This window comes from Pipistrellus hanaki (genome assembly GCF_964339955.1).
Source record: "Pipistrellus hanaki genome assembly, chromosome: 2".
Classification (NCBI taxonomy): domain Eukaryota; kingdom Metazoa; phylum Chordata; class Mammalia; order Chiroptera; family Vespertilionidae; genus Pipistrellus; species Pipistrellus hanaki.
In genome coordinates this window covers 49,634,202-49,656,259 of record NC_140504.1, presented here as the reverse complement: position 1 = coordinate 49,656,259, position 22,058 = coordinate 49,634,202, and the positions used below count along the sequence as shown (strand labels likewise).

General features: G+C 42.6%; 1 protein-coding gene across 1 annotated transcript in view; it reads right to left on the bottom strand.

The window, feature by feature from the left end:
* Nucleotides 1–18,676, bottom strand: part of TFRC (transferrin receptor) — a 30,946-nt gene extending 12,270 nt beyond the window's left edge. The window contains exons 1-10 of the mRNA XM_084871642.1: nt 18,566–18,676; nt 12,134–12,192; nt 11,142–11,349; nt 10,455–10,653; nt 9,331–9,480; nt 9,083–9,185; nt 5,552–5,665; nt 4,843–4,941; nt 3,863–4,002; nt 1,258–1,415 (exon numbers count right to left, since the gene is read on the bottom strand). Coding sequence (XP_084727768.1) covers nt 1,258–1,415; nt 3,863–4,002; nt 4,843–4,941; nt 5,552–5,665; nt 9,083–9,185; nt 9,331–9,480; nt 10,455–10,653; nt 11,142–11,349; nt 12,134–12,169 — 1,207 coding nt within the window. The 5' untranslated portion in view covers nt 12,170–12,192; nt 18,566–18,676. The remainder of the gene's footprint in view (nt 1–1,257; nt 1,416–3,862; nt 4,003–4,842; nt 4,942–5,551; nt 5,666–9,082; nt 9,186–9,330; nt 9,481–10,454; nt 10,654–11,141; nt 11,350–12,133; nt 12,193–18,565) is intronic.
* Between the last annotated feature and the right edge of the window lie 3,382 nt (nt 18,677–22,058).

The following is a 22,058-nucleotide window of genomic DNA, read 5'->3' as shown; positions in this document are numbered from 1 at the left end:
TCTTAAATTATTAATAAGCATATTCATAGAAGGGTAAAAATTAAGTATATGCATTCAGGGTAAGAGAACCTTAGGACTTTGGGATTAAAAATTCATATACAATATTAATATTTTTCTTTATTAGTACTGGTTCTTCTTTTACATTATCAATTAAGTTTACTCATCAACTAAGTATTTGTGCTCACTTATCTATACTAATAAAAGGGTAAGTATGCTAATTAGACCAGAAGTCCTTCCAGACGAAGCCACAGCAGCTGCAAGGGCCCTCCAGCTCCACGGTCTCTTTAGTAAAAGCCACGGGAGAAGGCACCGCAGGAGAAGGCAGAAGGTGGTGCCACAGGAGAAAGGAGAAGGCTGGCCCCGTGCACGAATGGGGTGAGAAGGCTAGCACCGGGGGAGAAGGGAGAATGGAGAAGGGGGAAGGAAGAAGGGAGAAGGTCAGCTGTGGGAGAAGGGAGAAGGCACCGAGGGAGAATGGAGGTGAGAAGGCGAGTGATGCAAGAGAAGAGAGAAGGGGGCAGTTAGGGGATTAGGCTAAGAGGGGAGAGCAGTTAGGGGATCAGGTTGGCAGGGGAGAGCAGTTAGGAGCCAGTGGTTCCAGAGTGTGAGAGGGGTCCCAGATTGGACAGGGTGTAGGCCGGGCTGAGGGGACCCCACCCCCCGTGCACAAATTTCATGCACTGGGCCTGAGGTCCTATATAATAAAAGGCTAATATGCAAATAGACCAAAAGGAGGAACGACTTGTTGCTATGATGTGCACTGACGGCCAGGGTGCAGACACTCAATGCTGTGTCAGTGCACCTCCACAGGGGGAGTGCGACTCAGTCAGAAGCTGACTCACAGCTGGTGAGCACAATGGTGGTGGCAGGAGCCTCTCTGCCTCCACATCAGGTGGACATCCCCTGAGGGCTCCCAGACTGCAAGAGGGTGCAGTCTGGGCTGAAGGACAAATTTCAGGTCTCTAGTTGTTTAATAAGCAACTGAAGTCCAAGGATTTCCAATACTCAATGATATGACGATTTGAATTATTAAGTCACAATGGTCAATTTTTGACAAGTTACTTTCCTGGGGCTTTATTTAGCTCCCAAGGAAACTGATAGCTACATGACTCACTTTAAGACATACAAGAGTTAGCTTTTCACAAAGCCAAACCAGCCTTCATACACTCCCTCCTCTGGCCACATGCTTAATAGGGAGAAAACCAGAAATACATAAATAGAGCAATAGACACAGGTAGAGAAATCAGGGGTCTTTACCTGGTTCTTCAAAACCTTTAATAACACCAAAGGTATTAAAAATTCTTATCTCTTTCTGTACATTGTTCACAGTGAGTTTCACCTTCCTATTCTCTGGGGTTTGCAGCTTACATATAGCATCCGCTTTCCAATTTGAAGGACAGTCTCCTTCCATATTTCTAGAAGTAAAAAAACAGAAATCAGCATTGAGTTACTGCTGCTTTCCCCAGGTTTACAAAATCAGTCCTTCTTACATCCAGTAGAGTTCTAGGTTAAGAGGTCATATAAGAGAACATACAAAATTTACTCTCCAGCGGCTATGTTTCTTATTCTGACCTGTAGACAACCATGAGTTACTTCCAGTTTAAGCACAATATTCTTACCTTCTTCTTCTGATGTGTGTCTTTCTGCCAGAGAGTAGTTATAGTTTACTTTTTTTTTTAATAGAGTCATCAGCTTTTTTAAAAAAATCTATTTTTTATTGATTTTTTACAGAGATGAAGGGAGAGAGATAGTTAGAAACATCGATGAGAGAGTCATTGATCAGCTGCCTCTTGCACACCCCCCCTGGGGATGTGCCCGCAACCAAGGTACATTCCCTTGACTGGAATCGAACCTGGGACCTTTCAGTCCACAGGCTGATGCTCTATCCACTGAGCCAAACCGGTTTCGGCTATAGTTTACTTTTAAAATATATACCAAGATGGACTCAGAATGAAGTTCTTATATAAAAGTCCATTAATATATTCCCATGTTTGCCCTAGCTGGTTTGGCTCAGTGGATAGAGCATCAACTTGTGGACTGAAGGGTCCCAGTCAAGGGCATATGTCCAGGTTGCGGGCTTAATCCCCAGAAGGGGGTGTGCAGGAGTCGGTCAGTCAATCAATAATTCTCATCATTGATATTTCTATTTCTCTCCCTCTCCCTTCCTCTCTCAAATCAATAAAACATATATTTTAAAATAAAAGAGTGACTTGAAAGATCTTTAAAATTTACATATATATATATATATATATATATATATATATATATATATGTATTCCCACATTTACTAACTCCACTAACATGGGTAGTATATGTATAGAGGCTATCTCAGTTATAGAAGAACAAAATTTGTGCACTCGGGGGTAGGGTTGGGGTGTCCTTCAGCCTGGTCTGTACCCTCTCACAGTCGAGGAGCCCTTGGAGGATGTCCAACTGATGGCTGGCTTAGGCCTGCTCCCTCTGGAATCAGACATCCTTAGTGCTGCTGCGGAGGCAGAAGATGCTCCTGTCACTGACGCTGTGCTTGTGAGCCCAGCTTCTGGCTGAGCGGGACTCCCCCTTGGAAGCGCACTGACTACCAGGGGGCAGCTCCTGCATTGAGCGTCTGCCCCCTGGTGGTTGGTGCATGTCATGGTGACCAGTCCTTCCACCGTTGGGCTGAAAACAGCTTTCCGACACCCACCAAGGGGTCCCAGATTGTGAAAGGGTGCAGGCCACACCGAGGGACCCCAATGGTGCACAACTGGGGCTGGGGAGGGATGCAGGAAGTTAGCTAGCCAGGAAGGGACCATGGGAGGGCTCTAGGGTGTGTCCAGCCAATCTTGCTCAGTTCTGATCGGCCGGATCCCAGCAGAAAGCTAACCTACCGGTCGGAGTGTCTACCTGCTGGTGGTCAGTGCATGTCAGTGGTTGGTCGACCAAATGACTGTCTGCCCTGTGGTGGTCAGTGCATATCATAGCAACTTGTTGAGTGGCCTTAGCATATCATTAGCATATTATGCTTTGATTGGTTGAACGGCCAACTGAATGACTGGACACTTAGCATATTAGGCTTTTATTATATTGGGTATTCTGAAGAGAAAAATAAGTATCACATGATCTCACTCTTATGTATCACATGATCTCACTCTTATGAACAACATAAACTGAAGAACAAAAATAGATCTAAAGACACAGAAGCACCGAACAAACTGTCAAACCTCAGAGGGAAGGTAGAGGAGGGTGGGCGAGTGGGAAGCAATTAACCAATTAGCTTGTATGCATATATGCATAACCCAGACAATAGTGTGAAGGTCTGGGTGGTGGGTGGGGGCATGTACCAAGAGTTCACCAGTTTGATTCCTGGTCAGGGCAAATGCCCAGATTTCAGGGTCGATCCCCAGAAGGGAGTGTGCAGGAGGCAGCTGATGGATGTTTTTCTCTCATTGTTTCAATCTCTCTCCCTATCCTTTTCCTCTCTCTAAAAACTAAAACATAAAAAAAAGAGAGAGAAAGAAAATCCAGAACTAATGAGTATTATAGCCCAACATGAATCCCAACAGATCTTTTCCAATAACTGAATGGGTTGCAAAACACAGTAAATATTCAAACAGAGCTATGCTAGGTATATTGTACAAGGAATTCACTGAGTGAATTGAACAAGGACTCCTTGAGTTTATAAATCCAAGGTCTATCATTAATATCACTTTATGTTGAAAAATTTCAGTTTTTTATCTATACCAAGTTAATAGCTATCCATCCCCAAAATGTCCCAAATGTGGAAAATAATAGCCAATTGATTTAAGACTTTATCAAATCAACAGATTATTCTCCTTAATCATAAAGTCTCACCCTGCAAGGCAGTTTTCAAATAAGAACTTACTCAAACAGTTTCTCTACAGCGGTTCTGGAAATGGTTTGGACAGGTATATTAGGCAATCCTGATGACTGAGATGGTGGAAACTGAGTATGATTGAAAGAAGGGAATCCCGGTGTATAAGGGTCACCTGTTCCCAAATGAGCCTAGTAAAACAAAAGAATAATCATCTCTATTAGGTACTTATTCAAGACATTTCCTTGTAAGATTCAGATTGAGTGTGAGGCTATAGCACATTCAAGTCCCAAAGTGTGAGTGGATCTATGATACATGACGCTTGCTTTTTATGGCATGTGCCAAATTCAATTGAAGACACTACAAGTCTCCCTCATCAGTGGGAAATATATTCTAACACCCTAGTGACTAGGATCTAGTGGATGCTTGAAACTGTGGATGAATACTGAACCCTACATATACTAAATACATATACTTTATTGCTTCCTCTTTGGCATATACAAACCCCTAGCATCCCCACTCCTGCACTTTGGGGACATTACTGAATAAAATTAAGCTTTCTTGAACATAACCACTGCAATACCATGCCAGTCAAGCTGATAAGGAAGGTGGCTACTCAGGGACTAATGGGCAAGCAGTGTATATAAAATTGATACACTGGACAAAGGGATAATTCTAATCGTAGGCTGGACAGACTGGGATAACTCAAAAACTTCATTTGTTACACACAATTAAAAACCTATGAATTATTTCTGGAAGTTTCCATGTAATATTCTCAGATCACAACTAACAGTGGATAACTGAAAGCAAAACCGTGGATACTAAGGGACTAGATTATACTGATAAAGTACTTTTAGCAATAAGTAGCAACTAGGTTTCAATGTCATATAATTTACCTTCTTGCTTACTGCTAAAACTCTCCCAGACAAAAGTATTTAAGGAAGGCACAGTTTTATTTCTACTAATGTAAGTGAAATCTAGCAGTAATTTAGAGAACCCAAAAACTCATTTGCTCAAAAATAAGAACTCACATGTCCAAAGAGTGGAAGATTTGCATTAGAAACAGGAAATGTAATATAGTCCATGTAGATCAAAACACCAATTGCATTTAAACTTTCAGCATTTGCAACCTAAAAAACAAAACACAAAGCTCAGAATACGAAGAACGAATCATATAACTTTAGAATACATACTGGACTTCATGCTCTCTGACAAAGGGTTACAGAGGGTAACACCCATGCTCCCTATATTCAAAATGGCTTATGTTTAGAAAAAACGTCTTAAGTAACTAAGAGTTTAGAAGAGAAATAATAAAAACCCATCCAAGATAGTTGCTGTCTTGATATGTTCCATTCTAGCTCCTTGTGTATCCTTGTGTAAGTATGACTTTTAATTTTCATTTTCATAAAACCTACTTATTATTGATGATATATATATATATATATATATATATATATATATATATATATAAAACCTTTGTTAATAGGTAATTTAAACTGCTTTTAGTGAAGCATTTTTGATGAGTTCATTTTCACTGAAAGATAATGGCTACAAAATAATCCAAGTGGATATGCCAGTTTTGAAGTATCCTATTGACTTTAGATAATTGGTATTCACTGAGTACTTTAATAGATTTATATTATCAGGTATGAGCATTTAAGATCACTTGTTTTCAGAATGTAATAAAATAAAATAACATTTAACTGAGAAAGATGACACCGATATATAACTCATACTTACCTTTTCAGCAATGGTGATTTTCCCAGCTCTAACAAGCACTAAAGATCCATTCACAGGAGTGCTTAAAGCCTCAAAGTCTTGTTTAGTGCCAAAATTAGCATGGACCAGTTTACCCTAAAATAAAGACATTAAACTTAATGAGCATTAGGATACTAGAACAGCCACAGAGTCTAAGGCAGAATGGTTTTACAGATCAAACTCAAGACAGGGTAAAAGCAGACCAGGACCTAGAAAGGACACATGTGATTTCTAAAGTCAAAAGTAGTCAGGGAGCCGAAACCGGTTTGGCTCAGTGGTAGAGCGTTTGTCTGTGGACTGAAGGGTCCCAGGTTCGATTCCGGTTAGGGGCATGTAGTACATTGGTTGTGGGCACATCCCCAGTAGGGGGTGTGCAAGAGGCAGCTGGTCGATGTTTCTCTCTCATCGACGTTTCTAGCTCTGTCTCCCTTCCTCTCTGTAAAAAATCAATAAAATATATATATTTTTAAAAAAGTAGTCAGGGATGCCTGACCACTGTGGCTCACTGGTTGAACATTGACCCATGAATGTCATGATTTGATTCCTGGTCAGGGCACCTACCCAGGTTGCAGGCATGATCTCTAGAAGGAGGCAGCCATATCGATGATTCTTTGCCATCAATTATGTTTCTATCTCTCTCTCCCTTCCTCTTTTGAAATCAATAAAAACATATTTTTTTAAAAAGTAGTTAGGGTTATCAGGAATGAAATCAACATTTCTGGTCTCCTACATTCATGTTTTCATAATCCCACGCTATCTTTAATCAACATTGATATATTTAGATTAAGTAATCTATTTTACATTGCTTCAGACATCTTGGGGGAAGAGAAAGGATAGCAAGATATGTTAAACACAGAGATATATACAATATAAATATTGTAGGCTAGCCATGGCAACACCAATTACATAATGGTCTCATACTTAAACCCCAGACTAAAGACTCGTAGGTAACCAGGCAAAGCGACACAGCACAAGTTAAGCAGGAAGACAAGAGAACAATAAAACTTCATCTGGCTTAAAAGGCATCCACTAGAAAGGTCCCTGACATACGTATATGTGGCCTTATAACATGAAAAACATAGACAGAACTATTCTACCTAGCAGTTTTTTAATTTCTGTAATAGTTGGACCATGTTTACCTAAATTCCATGATATCAAGCATTAAAGAATCAAGCTAAGCCAAAACCGGTTTGGCTCAGTGGATAGAGCATCCACCTGTGGACTTAAAGGTCCCAGGTCCGATTTCGGTCAAGGGCATGTACCTTGGTTGCGGGCACATCCCCAGTAGGGGGTGAGCAAGAAGCAGCTGATTGATGATTCTTTCATCAATGTTTCTAACTCTCTATCCCGCTCTCTTCCTCTCTGTAAAAAAATCAATAAAATCTATTTAAAAAAAGAAAAAGAATCAAGCTAAGATTGGTTGTAGCCAAGATGGTATTGATCTGTCCCCACATAAGAAATCTGATATATGCAAATACATATTACCATGTGTCAGGCACTGTACAAAGCTCTAGGACATAGAAATAAATGAAACTAACTCCTAGCTCTTTATATTCCAACTAGAGGCTGGGCACATGAAATTGTGCACGGGGGTGGAGGCTGTTTGTCCCTCAGCCCAGCCTGTACCCTCTTCAATCTGGGACCCCTTAAGGGATGTCCAACCACCCATTTAGGCAGGCAGTTAGACATCCCTCCCACAATCCAGGACTGCTGGCTCCCAACTGCTCACCTGCCTCTGCCTGATTGCCCCTAACCACTTCTGCCTGCCAGCCTGATCACTCCTAACCACTCCCCTGCCAGCCTGATCGACGCTTAACTGCTCCCCTGCTCCTTGGCGAGCCCAATTGCCCCTAACTGCCCTCCCCTTCAGGCCTGGTTTCCCCCCCCCCCCCAACTGCCCTCCTCTGCTGGCCCGGTCATCCCTAACTGCCCTACCCTGTAGGCCTGGACCCCCCCCTCCCTTGCTGGCCTGGTCTCCCCCAATGCCCTCCTCTGCCGACCTGGTTACCCCTAACTGCCCACAACTGCCCTCCCCTACAGGCCATCTTGTGTCTTGGAGTGATGGTCAATTTGCATATTACTCTTTATTAGATAGGATGTAGAATCAAATAAATGTCTGGTGCTACATAAAGAAAAAATAAAGCAAGGTATGAGAAAGTGATTAGAGGAAAGACTGTTTTGATAAGGTACGTAATCAAGGAAGACTTCTATAGGGAGTCTATAGGAAGACTTCTATAGGAAGTCTATAGAAGACTTCTATAGGAAGACTTCTATAGGGAGTCTATAGGTAATCTTCTATATATACACATATAAAAGGCTAATATGCTGTGTCTGACCATTCTATCAGTAGCTATGATGCACACTGACCACCAGGGGGCAGATGCTTGACACAGGCATAGAAACATGGAACAGATTGATGAATCTCAGAGGGAAGAGGGGAAGGCAAGAAGACATTAACTAAAGATCTTATAGGCATACTATGAGCCCAGTGCACAGATTCATGCTCCAGTGGGGTCCCTCGGCCTGGCCTGCGGGGGGTCAGGGATCGGGCCAAAACCGGCAGTCCGACATCCCTCAAGGGCTCCTGGATTTCGAGGGCGCAAGCCAAGGGACCCAACTGGTGCACAAATCTGTGCACTGGGCCTCTAGTATTAGATATGAGAACAGCTAAACGGCACTTCCCCCAACCCTGAATAGGACTGTCTGCTGCCAGACAGCTCAGGGCATTTTATTGCCTCCTGTTGGCCAAACACCTGAACAGTTGTAGGCTATTCCCAAAACTGACAATGCTTCTGTACCCTACCCTTTGAAATGTTTTATCTCCACCTTGCCTTAGGACATATTGTGTTAATAGCATGGGGGAAAAAAATAGCACGGGCCAAAACCGGTTTGGCTCAGTGGTAGAGCGTTGGTCTGTGGACTGAAAGGTCCCAGGTTCGATTCCGGTCAAAGGCATGTACCTGGGTTGCGGGCACATCTCCAGTAGGGGGTGTGCAAGAGGCAGCTGGTCGATGTTTCTCTCTCATCAACATTTCTAGCTCTCTCTCTCTCTCTCCCTTCCTCTCTGTGAAAAATCAATAAATTAAAAAAAAAAGAAAAAGGCACAGGCTCCTAAGTTAAGGAGTCTTCAGTTCCTTTAGCTGAAGTTCCTTTGACCTGACCCCCAATGACTTTCAAAATTATCTTTCGTCTTTGGATTCCTTCTTGAATATGCATCAGTCCCTTTCTCCAGATTGGTGAACCCTTTGTAAGGGTGGGACAAGAACCCTGGCAAGAGCACAGTGAGGAAAAGGGAGCAGTAGGATTACTTAGAGCATTGCCAACCAAGATGAAGATTTGGAATTTCATTTTAACCATGGCATAGGAGGGTTAAGAATAAGAATATCTCATGACCAGTTACATTTTATAAGTAAATTTATACTATAACTCCTAAGAACAGTAAAGACAATGAGCTTGTGAGCTATTCAACAGAAAGAAGAAAAAAAAAGTCATGCAGTATTTTGTCTTACTTACAGTAACTGTCCCAGCCTTACTGTATGCCACGTAACCCTGAGGGTACTCCACAAGGAATGGCGAGTCTTGTTTCCCATTCATTAGTGTCACTGAGTTTGGATTACTGTTTAAAAGATTGTGTTAAAATGAAGCTAAGACCAGCATTGGGGAAAAAAATTAAATAGCTTTAATATATTTAGTTTTTGCTATATTTATCATTAACTAAAGTAGCTACTTCTATAAAATAAGTTTACCATCTTTCAACATACCTGCTTTTGACCTGAATCTTAACAAAATGTTCATTATGCCAGGCTTTGCTGAATTGAAGTTTACGGAATTTATCTTCAATATAAAAAGCAAGGTTTGTATCTTTTTGAGATCCAGCCTCACGAGGAACATAAGAATTGTCATTCAGCTGCCTGGATGAAAAAAATGTCACTGTTAAAATAAACATTAAACTAAAAATTATCAAAATAAATTGTTTTTTAATTGAGAGAACATACATAGGTTTCAGGTATAGACCATTATTTTTACCTACTTTAAAGTATTGTGAATCCCCTGGAAGCAAAACTGCTTATTGTGACAATATTTACTTCAACCATAATGCCTAATGTACAGTATATACAAAAGTATTCATCAGATGGGATAAAAATGCCAATATTTCTAATTTAAAACTAAAAAAACTATTGTACCATTGGAAACTATAAAAGAACTATTGTACCATTGGAAGCTAGTAAAGTTAGAAAAAGATAAAATATAAATTTGTCCTTTACAGTGTTAGATATGTGTGTAAGGAAGAATTTAAAAATCTAAGGATCGCCCTTTTGTGGCTCATTTGGTTGAGCCACCAAAAGGTTGCTGGTTGATTCCCTGTCAGGGCACCTACCATAGGAGGGTGCAGAAGGCAGCCAATTGATGTTTTTCTCTCAATATATAATCAATTTAAAAGTATCTAAGGAGAGAAACCTTTACAATACTTCGTAAGGCATGGATTAATGACTGAGAACCAGAAGAAATCAAGGAATACTAGAGACATGTCAATTAGTTTCAACCGAGAGAATCATTGGTTGGCTGCCTCCTTGGGGATGGGACCCACAACCTGGGAATGTGCCCTTGACTGGAATCAAACCTGGGACCCTTAAGTCCAAAGGTTGATACTCTATCCACAGAGCCAAACCAGCTAGGGTGGACCTGTGAATTCTTTTTAAGAAAAAGGAGAGTCCCCACAAAAGTTCTACTCTTTTCCCTATCAACATAGTTTGACTACTTTACTGATTCCTTTACCCTCTAACAAAACATGGGAAGTCTCCCCTACTCTATAAAAAGCCTTTCCTCCAGAAGGTCACCTTTGTTTAGATACTAAGGTCGAACTTGTGAAGTCGCTCAAACTTACCTGATTGTGTTGGTGAACTCTATGGTATCCAGTTTCTTTGACAACATTGCTTTGAGGTCTGACCAAAATAACTGGGGAGATACTTCAGGCCGGCTCTCTTCAACTTCCCCTTCAGTCTCTATGTCTGGAGACTCTGCTTTCTCACATTCAGTTTTTGACTCTACACGTTTACAATAGCCCAAATAGCCAATCAAAAATCCTAAAGGTGAAAAATTACAGAGCTGAATTCACAGAATTTTATTTATAACCTAATCCTATAGGGATTAAAATATTGTCTTGAGAATACTGTTTTTAATCTAATTTAAAGCAGTTAGAAAGGAATCAATGTATGTTTTATATATTTTAAATCATTTAATCTAATAAATCACAAGAACTTTATTTTAAAGTTACCTTTTTAAAGCATGGGAGTCTTTTCTTCCCAGTAGCCTTCCTTGAATCCTTAGGCCAAGCTTCTATGCTACAAATATCCTGAGCGTATTTCTATTCTAACATTTGCACATTACACTGAAATGATTCACGTGCCTCGTTCTCTCACCAGGCTAAACTCAAAGACAGGTATAGAGTCTTAATTATTGTATTTCTACTACCTCGCACAATGGCACACAAGAAGGTACAATATAAATGTTTGCTGAATTGAATTAACAACTTGGTGACAAGGAACATTTAAGTTTTAAATGGCACTCTTACCAATCAAGAAAAAGATGATTACAGCAATAGTCCCACAGCAGAGTAATCCATTAAGCCTTTTCCGTTTTGCAGTGTGAGCACGATTACCCCTCATGTTATTGTCAATATCTTCTTCATCTGCAGCTAGTTTCATCTCCACACGACTGTTATCGCCATCTACTTGCCGTGTGAGACTAAACCGGCTATATGACAACGGATCTCCACCAAACTGAGATTTTTTAAAAAAAAAATAAAGAAAGCATTAAGAAGGGAGTAGGAACATTAACAAAAACATTTGGTCAAGCAATATACTTATTATTGGGCCATTACTATGACTTACAATATGTTCTTAAGGAAAAAGAAGTCCCTGCTCTAGCTGATTTGGCTCATTGGATAGTTGGCCTGGGAACTGAAGGGTCCTCGGCCAATTCCAGCCAAAGACACATACCTGGGTTGCAGGCTCAATCCTGACCCTGGTCGAGGTGTGGGGGCAACCAATTAATATGTCTCTCTCACGTTGAGGTTTCTCTGTCTCTACTCCCTTCCACTCTCTCTAAAAATCAATGGAAAAAATATCCTGGGGTGAGGATTAACAACAACAAAGGCAGTTCCCTTTTCAAACCAATATTCTTCTGTGCACCCAGTTCTGTCAATGGCAGGTTATGGCTAGAACATATACTGGCCTTCTTCATCTCCTTCAGCCTTTTCATTCAGGTTTGGTTATGTAAATACATGCTGATCTATGCTTTTAGTTCTACTTGGCAGTTCCCCTCCACAATGCCCCAAATACCCTAAAGTCCTGACAAGATTTTCCATAATTAATTCTACTCAATACTAAATACTATATTCTTCTTTTATGGGATGAGTTATGCCTGGTGATCACCATTTCAAATGTAAATGAATACCTGATAACAGCTTTGGATAGTATTTCATGATTACTTGGTCAAAGTCATTATTGCATACTTCACATTCTTACGAACTATTGACAGAAATATAAACTTAAAATATCTTACCAAGTTGGAGAATGCTGATCTGGCTTGATCCATCATTCTGAGTTGCCACACAGAAGAGCCTAGTAATAAAATAGAATTATCCTAATGAGATAGATGCCATTGTATCTAAATAATAAAGGCTTTTTATTACCACACGAAATTATGTATCAAAGTTACTTTTAAAATTTTTAAAAATATTTTAATCCTCCCACCCATCCCCGACTGGGGATAGAGCCCACAACCCAGGCATGTGCCCTGACCAGGAATCGACCATGACCTGCTGGGTTCATAATCGACATTCAATTACTGAGCCATGCCAAACAGGCTCAAACTTACTTTTAAATATTATCACCATTCTAGAAAGGGCTTCTCACCAAGATATTTAGTTTATGACAACTAAGCTTATTGCAATCTTTGATCAGATATCAAATTGAGGTACAATGGGTAGACAGCCTCAAGGACATTATTGGGAGAGATAAGAAATGTCAATATATATTATATATACTGGAACAGTATTGCATCTTAGATTTGGGGAATGTGATAATGGTATTGCGTTTTTGGAGATTAATGGGTAAAAATTTAAGGATGAGGTATTACAATACCTGTAACTTTCATTTAAAAAGTAGATAAGAATTAAAGCAAATGTGGAAACAGTTAACGACTGATGTGTCTACGTAAAGGGTGTATGGATATGCATATTACTGCTATTTCATTTTTTCTTGTGGGCTTGAAATTTTTTCAAAATTAAAAAACATGGGGAAAACTAGTTGACTATCATTTATGGTATGTAAATTTATGTAACTGAATTTAATCAAAGGGACAATACAAAAGAAATAAGACTGGCACCTAAAAAAAAACAACGAAGCATCTCCAATAGAAAAGGAGAGAAAACCTGATCCTTCTGATTAAATGAACAGTTCCTATAAATGATATATAGATCTTTGATGCAAAAAGAATACACAAAAGGAAAAACATAGAGTACTTCCTAGATGAAGAGCCAAATTATCTGAGCGGTTAAGTGACTTGTTTAAGACTGAAAAATTATAATTTAAATATGAAGTTCAATGTGTTACTGGGTTATAGAAATTGTGTTCTTGCTTCTAAAAATATTAAGAAACTAATCTTAATTTTTTCCAAAGAAAAACACCTCTGTAGCCAATAAAATCCTATGTTAAGTTAAAACATGATTATTAACTGAAATCTGGATTTTTAATTTGGTTTGAGTGCATCTACACACTGGAAAATGATACTATGTTGAGATGTATAAAATGAACATTTATGCCATACTACCTATTTTATGGCTTTTTCGATACTATCAGTACACTTACAGCACATTTAACACTACATGACACAAAGCAAGTTGTGAGATATATGCAGACTGTAAAACAAAAGATATTATATAAACTTAAATTAGAAAGTCTCCTATCAAAACCTATAACACATTTTATTTAAGGCTGTAGCTTTAAATAAAGTGCTATAGGTTTAAGACGAGCCAATAACCAATAAATAGATCATATTCTTAGAAGCACCATCTCTTGCCCCATCTGGTACAAAATGCTTATCACTATTGCTGCACCAGAACTGCCCTAACCCAATCACTAGAGCCAGAACTAGAAGGCCCCACCCTGAACCAATTTTAATCATCTTTTTCTAGGAAAAAGCAGCTTACTTTAATGCTCATCAGCCATTCCTCAAAGTTTCTAGTTTGAAATTAATTTTAACACTAAAGTGACAACATATTTTTTAAAGTGATCTAAATAAAGGATTTAAATAAATAATGAGATTGGTTCCAAGTCTACATTAATAAAACATCTAAGGATGGTTTTGTATATAATTAAAATCAGAGCATATTTTTACTGAGAAAACAGGTATTTCTATTTTAATCCCCAGGTACAAAATTAAGACTATAACAAAAGAAATCAAGTCAGAGAAAATAATTATGACCTAGGGCCTAGGCAATTTTTATTTTTAACGACCTGTGAAGAATATAATGCTATATCCACAAAAGTTATTCCCGGAAGTTTTACATACAGCAAATTTGAGTCCTTCTTTTAAAATTACCTCACATACCCATTCTGTTTCAAATAACATAAAAAATAAAACTGCCAAAAACAGAGTAAAGACTTCCATTTAAAAGAACCCCTTAATGAATTTTCTTCCAACTGAAATCATTAATTTAAATATTCTAAAAGCATGGGAGAGAAACTTTCTAAACTAGTTGCAATAACACTATCATATCTATAAACACATGCAGAAACTCTTATTTGGCTTATTTCAAGATATCACCACCAATGCTGATAATCTATTACAAGAAACAAACCAGCCCTAAACAGTGGTTCAGTAGACAGAGTCAGCCCAAGGACTGAAGGGTCCTGGGTTCTATTCCAGTCAAGGGCATGTACCTCGGTTTCAAGCTCGATCCCTAGCACTGGTCAGGGATCCCTAGTACTGGTTGGGGCTCCTATGGGAGGCAATCAATTGACGTGTCTCTCTCACATGTTGTTTCTCTATGTCTCTCCTCTTTTCCACTCTCTAAAAATCAATAGAAAAATATCCTTGAGTGAGGATTAACAAAAAGAAATAAACCAAACATTACCTTGATTTTTATTCAGATGAGCACCTTGGTGTTAACAATAAATGGGAAAACTACTCAGTTGCTCACATTAACAATGATAATTAAGGTAAGCAAAACAGAGCCCCCTTGTTTCTGAACATGAAATGGAAAAGAGGATCTGAAATGTTTTCAATTGATCCATGGAATGGAAGGCAGGAGACAGGCAAAGGTAGTCGACTACAATCTCAAACTTCTTTAAAATTCAAACATTGTTCCCACTTTCTTTAATGTGGCATTAATTTCTATTTAATTTTTAAATACAGTAATTATCTTGAGGTCTTAAGCTCCTCTGGGGTGTCTCAAAACCAGAAGGCAGGAACTAAACTGTACTTTCGCCTATGTATAGCACTCAAAGCTGCTACTCCATTTTACTTGAAATAAAAACAAGACACTTGTTATCACTGAAAAGAGGCCCCAGTTCCAAAGTCCTTGGAGCTCAGATAAAGTGAAGCTCCTTTGCCTGCTGGCGCTGTTCTAGAGGCCTTCACTACCCGATACTTCCCTGCCCTCTATTTTCTGCACGTGGAACAGATGCCAGTCATGCCTTTACCCACTAACATTCTTTCCCTGCTCTTGAAGTCCTACTCATGGGCCATCTCCGTAATGCCTCTTGGGACTGTTTTGCTTATCCTAAATAATACTTGAAATGGAATTACATGGTACTGAGATTCCATTTTTTAATATAGGGGCATGCCTAATGTATGAAGTTCGTTTTTCATATCACTTGGAAATAAGAATATAATGAAACCTGATATCTGGAATTTTTTCTTATACGTCACTATTCTATTTTATCCCGAAATCACTAAGCAAAGCTTGGGTGGTAGGGAGATTTTTAAAAGTAGAAAACTTTAATGCTTACATGGGTAAGGCTCCAAGACCTCAAGCAATTGATAGCTGATACCCATTTTGCAAAATATTTCCCTAGACAACTATGCATTTGCCAGTGAAAATAAGACTACATGAACTTATGAAACTTTTGCAGGGCCTTTGGAACTCATACTTGATTATACACAGAATGACTTGTAAAGACAAGGTCAAGGTCTTTCCTAGCTTTAAGAGCCTAAATTGAAAAGGCAGTGGAGGAAATTAAAAAACAAAAAAAAAAACAAAAAAACCAAGCAGTACCTTGATTACCATTCAGCTTTCTGAAAAAAGATTGCCCAATTGGAAGGTCAGGACCACCTGCAGTCATTGTAGTTTACCCGTGTAGTGCTCAAGGAAAGCATACACAAGAAGAGTTCCAAATGGCCTCAGAGGACTTAAAAAGGCCTCAGAGAGAAGAGAAACACAGACTGGTTGCCTCCCGCACAGAGCCTCAATCCGGGATCAAACCTGCAACCTGGGTATGTGCTCTGACCGGGAATTGAACCCACCACCTTGAGTGTACTGCAGAATGCTCCATCTACATCAGCCAGGGCAAGATCATTTTTAACTAGCTTTCATTGTTGTCTAATTTAAGTTCAGCTGTTCTCCTTGCTTCATTTTTAATAAGTACATGTACATTATCAGAGGCAATAAATGCCTCCCCTGAGGGCAGAATTAGCCAAGGCGCTCTTCCCTATCCAACAATCTTCAGCACAGACTAGAACAGGGGTCTTCAAACTACGGCCCGCGGGCCACATGCGGCCCGCAGAGGAGTCTGAGCGCAGCCGAGGTGTTACAGTAGGAATTAGTAGTTCATATAGTCCGGCCCTCCAGCTCTCTGAGGGACCGTGATCTGGCCCCCACTTTAAAAAGTTTGAGGACCCCTGGACTAGAAGCATGCCATTACCTGACGAAGAACATTGCATCAAAAACAACTTATTGTATGGGAGTGTGTGTGTGTGTGGTGGGGGGGATTGGTAAGGTAGTACACATATAATACCTTAATAAAAAAATGAAAAAAAAGAAGAAAAAGAAAGACAACTTATTGTAGCGAATCCTCACTTGAGGATTTTTTCTATAGATTTTCAGAGAGTGGAAGGGAGAGGGAGGGGGGCGGGAAAAGGGGGAGAGAAAGAGAGCTATCTATTGGTTACCTCCTGCATGGGGCCCAGGGACCCTGGATCCCAGGTGTGTGCCTTGATGTGCGTGCCAGCGCTTGTTGGCCAGGCTCAAAGACAAATTAAAGGGTGCTACGCTATTAATAGACTTTTGGGAAATTTCGTATCAATGACAAAAATGTTTTAATTCTGTATTTTATTTTATTTTTTTAGCATACTGAATTTATTATAATCCAAAACTGAGGGGAGGGGTAGTTGGGGGAGGTCAGCAGGGCCAGCAAATGCCTACATTTTCACCGTAAAAATCAATTTTTGTAAATCACTTGAAACATTTGTCCGAGGCCAAGCTCCCCAGCTCAGAAACAACTGAATCAGCATCTAGTATTCCAAACTCATATGTAAGCACAGAATAGAGATATCAGGTATCTATTGATAAATAACCTCTGTAACAGGACTATATCCTACGGCAATCCTGTTAACCCCCTCTCTGTACCCAGCCAAGAAAACAGAAAATAGCAGTCAAGTTCTTCGAGGTACCCAAGGTCAACAACAAGTGTGCAGAGGTCAAGTGTTAACCGAAAAGAGTCAAGGCACAAAGCGTTCTTCTCCCAGCGACCACCTTAAGAGAGCCGTCCACGACCACAAACAGGGACACCGTGGACCTCTGACCACACATCGCCCCAATTGTGCAAACCGATCCTAATCCAAATAAAACTTTCCCTAAGCCGGAACCGGTTTGGCTCAGTGGATAGAGCGACGGCCTTCGGACTCAAGGGTCCCAGGTTCGAGCCCGGGCAAGGGCATGTACCTTGGTGGTGGGCACATCCCCAGTGGGGTGTGCAAGAGGCAGCTGATGTTTCTAGCTCTCTGTCTCTCTCCCTTCCTCTCTGAAAAAAAAAAAAAAAAATCAATAAAAATATTAAAAAGTAAAAAAAACTTTCACTAAGCCTCTCAGACCACAGCTCTCACAAAGCACGCGTTTTTGTTCCCAGGGTCTCCCATTTCACAGTGAGGCGAGGAGAGCCAAGCCAGCCGGTGTCCAGTTGGCTTCTGTCTGGGGGGGGAAACTGAGAACCCCGACACACACACACAAGCCCCAGTGCAGCGAGCGGCCAGGAAGATCGGGTTCTGCGGAGAGTTCACGTGCACCAGCTCACAGGAACCCCCACCTGCACGCCCCGGCAGACCGGTAACCGAACCCGGGGCCGCCGCTCGGCCCCGCTCCGCGGCGAGCCCAGGCTCCCGGGCGAGCGCCAAGGGACGCCGAGGGCTCACGGGCTCAAGGTCACCCCCGCACCCCGACAGGCAGCCATTCCCCGGGGCCGCCTCCCAGGCCGCCACGTGCTCGGCGCGGCGCGGGCCACCCCTGCGGCGGCGCCGGGCGGACCCGGCTCCCGAGCCCGCCGCTCGGGGCTGCCCCGGGGCCCGCGCCTTCCTCAGGGCCCGCCGGTGGGAACCCGGGCTCGCGTGGCCCGAGGCCCCGGAAGCACAATGGCGGGGCGCACGGTGACAGTTGGGAGCCGTCCAGCTCGCCCTCACCAGAGTCCTAACGGGGAAGCCACGCGGCTCTGGGCGACGGAGGCGAGCGGGGGAGCAGAGAAGGCCGGGGCAGCCCCGCTCAGCCCGCCGGCCGCCCCGCTGCACCTGCCGCCCCCTCCTCCTCCTCCTCCCACCCGCACGCGGCCCCGCTCCCTCCCGCCCGCCCGCTCCCGGGAGGCGCGGCAGCTGCCCCGCGTGGCCCGCGGCTCCCGAGGAGACGGGGCGGCTCGGAGCACCGAGCGGGGCCGTCCCCAGACCGCCCGGCCTGCCCCGCAGAGGCAGCGGCCGCAGGAGGACGCGGAGCGGCGGGCCACTCACCCGGAGCCCCTCCGCCGCAGTGAGCCGCACCTCCGCCGACAGAAGCTGACACTCCGAGCCCGCGGCGGCCCCGCCCGCCGTTTATAGCCTGGCCCCGCCCCCTGCGACCCCCCGCGGGCTGTCGTCACTTCCTGCCGCACGTACACCTAGCGAGGCCTGCAGCGAACGGATCGCCCCCGGCGGAACACGCGCGGGCCAGGCGGGGGGCGGGGCAGGTGAGGGAAAAGGCGCCAATTCCGAGGGGTGGGCGGAGCGCGCGGGGTGGGCGGGGCGCGCTGGGCGGGGAGTGATTGACACACCACCTGCGGGCGCGGAGTCTCTCTCTCGGCTGGGGTGCGGCCCGCAGCTCTACAACCCAGCTCCTGCAGTCTAACCTTGACGGATCGCCAGACCTTGCCGTGCAAGGTCAGATGGTGTTCACGTTTACTCCTCACTGTTGACTTCTTACACCGAAATAATTCCTTTTTTAAAGCATATGTCCTTGATGGAATATAAAGCCATATTGTACAGATATATATTTTGCAATCTCGGGGATACTTGGGCTAAGCAAAGAGGAAAAATAATGAAAACCAAAATGCAAATTTGTATTTGGGATGTGGAAAAGCGACTCATGAACCAAGACTGGCCGTGAGGGAATTATTAATTCATGTTTAGTGCGTGAGAGAATGGGAAGGAAATAGAAAAAAGAGATTAGGACGATAGAATGGAGGATGAACTTGTATGTCCATTGCCATTGTTATAGGATTCTTCAGTGCATAATAAATAAAATTGAATTCTTGGCCACTTTATTAAACACCTTCCAAACATTCACACCCTCTCCCTGTCTCTTTGTAACCTCTGGTCCCAGTGAGGGAGATTAGTCAAGTGTACAAAGCGAAAAACGACAGGGGCTATAAAAGTGTTAGATAAAGCCTTTCCAAGATAAGAGCCCTGGGAGAGTGTTATAGTAAACGAAATAAGTCAGTTAGAAAAAGACAAGTATCACATACCCTCATATGTGGAATCTAGTGAACAAAATAAACTGATGAACAAAATAAGATTCAGAGACGTGGAAGTATAGAACTGACTGCAGAACCTCAGAGGGAAGGGGGGAGATCAAACAAAGAACTTGTTATGCATATATTCATAACCCATGGGCACAGACAATAGGGTGTCAGGCCTGGGGTGAGGGGTGGAGGTGGGCTTGAAGAGATTAATGGGGGGGATATAGGGAAGCATATGTAATACTTTCAACAATAAAGATTCAATAAAAAAATTATAAGAAGCCCTGAGGGATGTAGAACAATCATTCCTTTAAAATGCAAATTTCTGCTCCTGCTCTTCCCTTTATGCGGCGCTATAATAGAGAAAATACCCCGGGTTCTACCCACAACCTTTCCTTTTATTCCCGTTCCTTAAAATTTCTCCCAAAAAACTATTTTTAAATCCTGTAAGCCGGAATATCTCTCTCTGTACCTTTGTGGATCTACACAGGACAAAGTTAAAATGAAGAGCTGCCTTGAAATTCAGACAATAAACCTGTTGAGTCCCCTCTCCCTTTCCTAGACTGGTGGGATCTTAAAAAACAAAAACTAACAATGCTAGTGTCCTGGTGATAATCTTACAGCCACGTGGGGGGAAAGAGAGTTTAGGAGATGGAGGTCAGACAAAACCTATGAAAACCCAAGTTTTAAAAATTACTATCAATACAACGAGCCCTGCCAGCCATGGTTCAATTCCCGGTCAGGACACATGCCCTGGTTGTGAGCTTTCTCCCCAGTAGGAGGCATGCAGGAGGCAGCCAATCAATGATTCTCTCTCATCATTGATGTTTCTATCTCTGTCTCCCTCTCCTTTCCTCTCTGAAATGAATAAAAATATTTTTTAATTACTACAATGAAACAATAAAGAGGAAGGACATCACCTTAAAGTGTGTCAATTATATTTTTACTAGAGGTCCGGTGCATGAAATTCATGCCTGCACCCTATGCAATCTGGGACCCCTTGGGGGATGTCTGACTGTGGGATTGGGCCTAAACCAGCAATAGGACATCTTTCTTACAGTACAGGACTGCTGGCTCCTAACCACTCGCCTGCCTGCCTGCCTGATCACCCCTAATCACTTCTGCCTGCCAGCATGATCACCCCCAACTGCCCTCCTCTGCAGGCCTGGTCCTCCCCAACTGCCCTCCCCTGCTGGCCATCTTGTGATGATGTGGGGGTGGCTATCTTGTGATGAGGTGGGGGGCAGACATCTTGTGATGGCCATCTTGTGACAACATGGGGGCTGCCATCTTCTGATGACGTGGGGCAGCCGCCTTGTTATGACATAGGAGCGGCCATTTGGTGATGACATGGGGGTGGCCATCTTGTGACAATGTGGGGGTGGCCATCTTGTGATGTGAGGGTGTGAGGGTCAATTTGCATATTAACTCTTTATTATATAAGGTTTTCATGCTTTTGTTAATAATAGACACTAAGCAATTAAATTCCCTTTACTATCCCTTTCCCTCTCCTCTGTAATTTCAAGTTAGATGAAAACAAATTTGTCTTGCTTTGTTACTGAATCTATACACACTGAGAAGTAATTTTGCATTGTCTGGCAGTCTATACAAATGTTCCATTATACAGAAAACCAGAGGGGGAGAAAGGGAGGGGGGGGAGAGAGAGAGAGAGAGAGAGAGAGAGAGAGAGAGAGAGAGAGAGAGAGAGAGAGAATGGTTTGCACTTCTCCCCAACCAGAGGTTAAATAGCTTAAATCATCCTACTCGGGGAGTTAAATAGCAGAAATCCAGTTAGTCCCATTTGCCAACCACACTCATAGACAGATCTAGTTAAGGAAATAAGTCTCATTTTTGCATATCAACATAAAACTGGCGAATATTCTATTGAGATTCTCCCTTAAGACCTCCCCTGAACTGCCAGCCTTTAAACCCCTCAAAACGCATGTCCCAGGGCTCCCTCCCTCCCAGAAGCACGCCTGTGCCTCTCCCTCTCCCTCCTGCTCCCCCACGGCATGCATTTCCTAAACTCTAAGGGACCCCATGAGGCTTAGTGGCTTACAACCAGGGCAGCAATAGGCATCTGCAGTTCAGCTTGGGGAAACCCTTGAACCTGACCCAAGACCCTCTTCTTTCTGACTTCCTGGTGAGCCAAAGCAGCCTCACCTAGGCTCATTTCCCCACCTGGTCCCTCTCCTATTATCCAGGCCCTTCCTTGTTTCACCATCCCCAGCTTTAATAAACGTCATCTATTCCTAAAATTCATCTAGACTCCCGTTGTGAAATTTTTCCTGCACAAAGTCAAGAACCCACACACTATCAGCTGTAGGCAGACCCACGTAAAGGCCAGGTCCCTTCTGTGGTAACATCTGTTTTCAAAGGAAATCTGAAACGGGAGTTGTGTGTGTGTGTGTGGGGGGGGGGGGGGGGGAGTGGGGAACGCGAGGAGGAGGAGGAGGAGGAGGAGGAGGAAGAAAAGGAGGAGGAGGAGGAGGAGGAGGAGGAGGGAGATT